Source organism: Hesperophylax consimilis, chromosome 6 (genome assembly GCF_061612785.1).
Source record: "Hesperophylax consimilis isolate HC1 chromosome 6, BYU_Hcon_1.0, whole genome shotgun sequence".
Classification (NCBI taxonomy): domain Eukaryota; kingdom Metazoa; phylum Arthropoda; class Insecta; order Trichoptera; family Limnephilidae; genus Hesperophylax; species Hesperophylax consimilis.
The window spans coordinates 39,739,221-39,745,056 of NC_142841.1; the positions used below are offsets into that span (position 1 = coordinate 39,739,221).

At 34.3% G+C, this 5,836-nt stretch overlaps 1 protein-coding gene across 1 annotated transcript; it reads right to left on the reverse strand.

The window, feature by feature from the left end:
- Nucleotides 1–698: 698 nt before the first annotated feature.
- LOC149423352 (trypsin-1-like) lies at nt 699–5,483 on the reverse strand. The gene is made up of 4 exons (XM_089632962.1): nt 5,360–5,483; nt 4,792–4,987; nt 3,333–3,591; nt 699–1,130 (listed from the first exon to the last, which is right to left on the reverse strand). The coding sequence occupies exons 1-4, from the start codon at nt 5,403–5,405 to the stop codon at nt 834–836; spliced, it is 798 nt and encodes a 265-aa protein (XP_089489088.1). The 5' UTR covers nt 5,406–5,483; the 3' UTR covers nt 699–833.
- Between the last annotated feature and the right edge of the window lie 353 nt (nt 5,484–5,836).

Genomic DNA, 5,836 nt, shown 5'->3' on the forward strand with positions numbered 1-5,836 from the left:
TACATAATGCTTACTCCTTTCTTCTTTCATCACATACGCCACATTTTACCACACATAAGAATATGATCATGTAATATCTTCCTCGTGAATCCTCGACTTCTGACTGTCAGTCACTTACACGTAGGTATTACATCATGCTTACTCCTTTCTTCTTTCATCACATTCGCCACATTTTACTACAAATAAAAATTTCATTAATTTATTATATTATATTTCATTAATAATTTAATGTCTTTTTCGGCAATACTCGACTTTTTCAGTCAGTAACTTTCACATATTACATCATCCTTACACCTATCTTCTTTCATCACACACGCCACATTTTACCATACAGAAATTTGATTCATTACAATGAAAATCAAAAATATCTTTAATATAGCAGGTGATAGGGTCGGAATTTACAAGTAGGCACTTCCCAACCTTCCCCATTCAATCTCTTGCAGCCGTTTTCAGCGGTTATTCGGTAATCCCATTAAATTTAAATAAATGTGCAAGCAGGGAATATTTATTTTTTTTCCTTCTATCAACTGAAATTTCCTACCTTTACCACCGAGCGCTCATTGGAATTTTGAATCGTTTTATTGAATCACGTTGCCTAAACAAAAGCAAGTACAGTTTTTAATAATAAATTGAAATAAAATTTTCAGTATTAATAGCGTCCTATACACACGGTGCAATTAATAAAGACAGTGTTCACCTTTTTTATTATCTGTTAGCAACATTTAATATAATCTTAGTTTATTTATTTTGTAATCAATACAAAAAATTGGTGTTTTAATATATCAGTGTATTGGTCTCGTAATTCAACCATTCGGTAGTCATTACTTCCTCCTCTAATCAATCTCTTGAGTTGTTTTTATCGGTGGATTAAGCCAATCCACGTAAGGAGCCACGCTTGTAAAGATCCAGGGTGAGAAAGGAGTTCCGCAGTCGAAGCTCCAGAGGGTGATTCCGACGAGGGTGCCATTCACCACCAGAGGGTTACCCACATCCCCGTAGCACAGGTCTCCAGGCAGATCTTCGCCGGCCTTGGCGCAGATCACGTCTGAGGGGTGAAGCTGACTGCAGACGCACTGCGCCACCAGCGGAACCGTAAACTTTTGGAGGTTCTCCGATTTGCCTCCCGCAGACTGCAATTGTTTTTTCATTTATTTAACCAGCGATTAGCTTGTTTTAAAAATATTATACTTATTTATATACATATTATTATAAAAATAGTACCATTAAGACTTAAATTAAAATCACTATTTAATTTGCATAAATATTATTATTACGAAATTCGCATTATTAGAAAAAAAGCAGCCAGTTAAATAACTAAATTCTCTTAAAGTTGGTTTGGAATCTCCGTAAGGATTTAATACATGGATCGATGATAACTTCTCAATTTAAATAACAAACTACAGTTTATTTGGTAGATGTAGATACAACTAATCCACCTCATCCCAAAATGCTTATTTCTCTGAATACATTTTGTGTGGACTAACCTCATTCTATAGAACTATGCTTAAATGGCTAAATCAAAAATGGCTGATTTTGTGATGGTCTTTTATATGGATACTGTTTTGCAGAACGTAGAAAAAACCATCATAAATACGATGATCACAATAACTTCTTGATTTCATGCAATGGACTGGCTAATTTTCGTAGAACTACACTGACTTAAGTTAATGTGAAAATCCATGAAAAAAAAATAAAAATGTATTTTTAAAACATCATCTTACTAAGGTCTGCACAAACTGAGCTGCTACGTAAAAGGTATTTAGAGATTTAATTACTCAGAACTCTAAAATATAATATATAATACACACCTATAAACTACACAAGTTACCTTGTAATTAAGGAATAAACATACCACTTAGCAGACATTACAAGGAAACATATCATAGGTACACAACATGAAGTATCTTAATCCTGTATATTGTTTCATCTCTGTAAATCATGTAGGTACTGTTTGTTTTTATAATATAAAAAATAAAAAAAATACAAATCGCACACCTAGATGAAGAGTAGTACAACTCAAAATACCTCTTTTTTCAGGAACAGCAAAAAACATTTTACTCGATTTTTATGTGACCGATTAAAAATATTTTTATATAATGTTGTATGTTATTTTACTAGGATATTTATTTGCTCAATTACTTATCATTAAATACACGTATCACTTGTTTATTAATTAATTTCGTGTTATTTTAGTATTCGTGACTAAATCATTGTTTAATAATTTTATCAACTCAAATTAATCAACTATTATGAATTAGTAAAATTAAAATTACTTACTTTTGTAAACAAAACCGGAGTATGTGGAGTTGATACGTAGAACGCCCGAGAAACAAGACAGGTTCAATCACGAATACCAAATCAACTAAAATAATTCACGCTTTATAACTGCAGTTAATCACGAATACAAAACTAAGTCGAAATAATCCAGTCTTTGTGCGTATTGACAGCACCTTCCCCTACTGCTGGTATGTCGTAATTGGTGATGTGTTACTGTTGTTGGTGGTGGGTGTACGTGGAGCAACTCAGAAAGACTAACTTACATCGCCATCACATTATTATTGATGGAGATTTTAAAACAGGTGTCTTTATAGTTTGTGTAGTTTTCGACGCAGATTCCGAAAATCGCAATAACTCCATTTTGAATTATTTCGAGTTGTGCTACCCTTTATCTAGGTGTGCGAAATAATAAAATTATTTTAGTCATTAACTGAGAACAACGTATTTGATTATAAATGCATTAAACCACATCTATGTTTAAAGCAAACTAAAACTTAATAGTGTATTTGCACTTTTTTTTTAATTCTCGAAAAAAAATGAGAAAATATTAGGATAGTTAAAGCTTTTTGATTTCATTTTTATGTTGATTAAATAATCAATTATTATCTTTTAGGATTTAAAATGTGCAATTTTCGTTTTTATTAATGAATTCGGCTTCGTTTACGTCACGCCGGGCGACGTTGGTGATAGCTGACTTAGCAGCTAGTGGCGATTTCTACGTCACAATGACGTTGTAGCTAGATGAAACCGTTTCTGAATAATCAGAAAAATAAACTTTCAATGTTCAACACATTTTTTACGGTACTGTGAAAATACTTTTTTTTAAATTCTAACGTTAAATCCCAATGTATGTACGAACATAGGCACTCCCTAATTTCAAAGTTTAAGACGATCCTGTTCATAAACCTGAGCAGCGCCGGCTACACGTCAGCTTGCATTTAAATATTTTAGATTTATTCTTACTACTTCCTTGTTCCTTCCTGAACAGTACGTTCATTCCTTACTTGTATAAAAAAGTTAAACTGTCCCCTTAAATAAAAGAAAATGGTTCTTACGGTTTTGCTCCATCCGGTAAGTTCAGCGCTAGGAATGTCAACATTGTCCCTGTTAGACAATGGAATAATGGATGCTGTTGATCCCAGGGTGATATCTCTCTCCAGAGTCATGATGCCAATGTTGCTCTGGTAAGACTCGTGGTTAAAGTTTGGATGGAGCAGCGTCTCCTTCACCCAAATCTGCTGACCTCCGAATCCAAAGAAGGTTGTCCCTGCCTTGATCATCAGTCGATGGGGATATTCAGAGGGGGAGAGAGAGCTGTGGATTTAAGGTTTTTTTCTTTTTTAATGTAAAACCGCACAATAGACCCAACTGCTCCCAACCTTCTTTAGCCAGTTAGACTATGGCATCACCAATTTTGGGTATGTTGTGAGGCTGAAAGTAGGGAGGGGAAAGATGCGGTAAAGAGAAAGGTCACCAAACACGGCCAAAGCCATTTTACGCAACTTTTCAATTCTGAATGGTGATCCTACACCATGACGATACTGAAAGTATCTTCAACTCTACGACGTTACTCAAATACACTTAATATATTTTTTAATTAAGTAATTTGCGAAATAACGAATGAATCCGGCGCACGCTGGGATTCGAACCCGCGACCTCCAGTTTACTAGTCGAGAGCCTTACCCCTTAACCACGGAGGCGTCATTTTCAACTTATTAAGGGAGAAATTTTAAATGTCCTCTCATTTGAATTCGTTAGAATAAAAATGTGAACGGGGCACACATATGAATTGCTTATAACGGTGCATTTATTTTCAATCATCAACATACTAATTTATATTGTCTGTGATGAGGTAAGTGATAAATATTCCCAAGTAATTATTCACGTTTATATTGGAACTGATTGTGGTAATCAAGCGATAAATTAGTTACTTACATTATTTTACATTAGTAATAATTCTACATTTTAAAATCAATATTTATAGTGCTTATATTTTTGACAGATGATCTGTCAAAAATGTACATATCTACATGTTCTCATTAATTTAATCATTAATGATTTTTAGTGATTCTAGTTAACAAAGAGATAGCTCTCCCCACCGCCATTACCTTTGGTAAGTTAGACCTGCAGGCCGGGAAATTAAATAGTCCATGCTGTCGGTTACAGAGATAACCATCGGTAATAAAAAAATTAATGCTCCCCGTGAATTCAAATCTTTACCGAATCGGAGAGAAGAAATGAGAAGCTAAATGCAAATCCCTTCTGACCCGTAGATGGTTCATTCCAAGCTTGAACGCCTGGAAGCCATTTTCCTTCAGGTAGAGAAAGCTCTGAAATTTCTTGTGAACCTTCACCTTACTTACACTACTTTACTAAATACTTTAGTAAAGTAGTTTTCTTTAGTAAAGTAGTTTACTTTAGTAAAGTAGTTTACTTTAGTAAAGTAGTTTATTTTAGTAAAGTAGTTTAACAAATAATTGATATTCTGAAACAGTTTATCAGAAAGTAGCTTACTAATAAATACAGAATCCTGATGTCACAATGGTGTCAGGTCGGATGATGGCTCCACCACAGTGATGGCGGATGATGGTGTCGATAACTTCAAGGACAGCCACGTTAAAAGGTGCCTGGATGATGTCAATAGCCAAACCAGCTGTTTTGACTTCTGCCACCGAGGTTTCAAATGAACCATATGGAATCACCGCCGCCGCTGAGGAGGGAAAACATCCAATATTTATTTAAAACTTATTGTTTTTGGTACATACAGGTATTCTAGGACATGTTTCGTATATTTGAAACAAATTATTTTAGGTTCCTACGAGAAATAAAACAAGTATCAAGGTGATCCTTGCAGGAGAAAGGGAAAAATATAATGACAGCAGTACAGACAGACTTCAGGACGTAAGCAGTTCTACCTGGGAAGAGATTTGTGTGAGAGAAATAATTCTAATTGTAAAAAATGACGGCGTTGCCAAAGGACAGGAGTAAATGCGCTGATTCTGTGGTTTTTGAATTTGAAAGCCTGTCGATCATTAAAAAAGTTATTTGAGAAAATTAAATCTACATTTCTGTAGGAACTTACAAGCAGCTAAGTGCAGGAAGATTAACGAAATTAAAGGAATCAACATTTTGAAGAAAGCACTGTCACAAAATTAATACTGATACATTTGGCGAATTGCTCTAATATATAGTTATTTCATTATCACCATTTCGCTTTAATCGTGTTTATCTTCAATTTTCTTCCACTGGCTGCTGCTACTTGTACAGGGTGCCTTTTGAGGCAGTGTTTATTTTTCTTTCGCCGATCTTTTATTTGATTTATTTGAAAAATTCCTAAAAGCTGCTAATAATTTGTTTTTGCTCAAAACAGTGTAGAACACTTCCAGATATTTTCTGTTTAATGGGGGGGCTTGAGTGATGCTGTTGTTTTATCATCGTTGATCGTTTCAAAAACACCTATAAAATCCGGCTATTGTGCTCTTCTTCTGATTTATACATGTTATCTATCTATAATTATTACTGTTTTATGCTGTTTCAGAAGAATGTTAGTTTCTATGCC

Coding starts and splice junctions, on each gene's coding strand:
- LOC149423352 (XM_089632962.1), bottom strand. CDS start 5,405: ATGTTGATTCCTTTAATTTCGTTAATCTTCCTGCACTTAGCTGCTT. Junction 4,988..5,359: donor CTTCCTGCACTTAGCTGCTT/GTAAGTTCCTAC, acceptor TTCCCTCCTCAG/CGGCGGCGGTGATTCCATAT. Junction 3,592..4,791: donor TCAGGATTCTGTATTTATTA/GTAAGCTACTTT, acceptor TTAAATCCACAG/CTCTCTCTCCCCCTCTGAAT.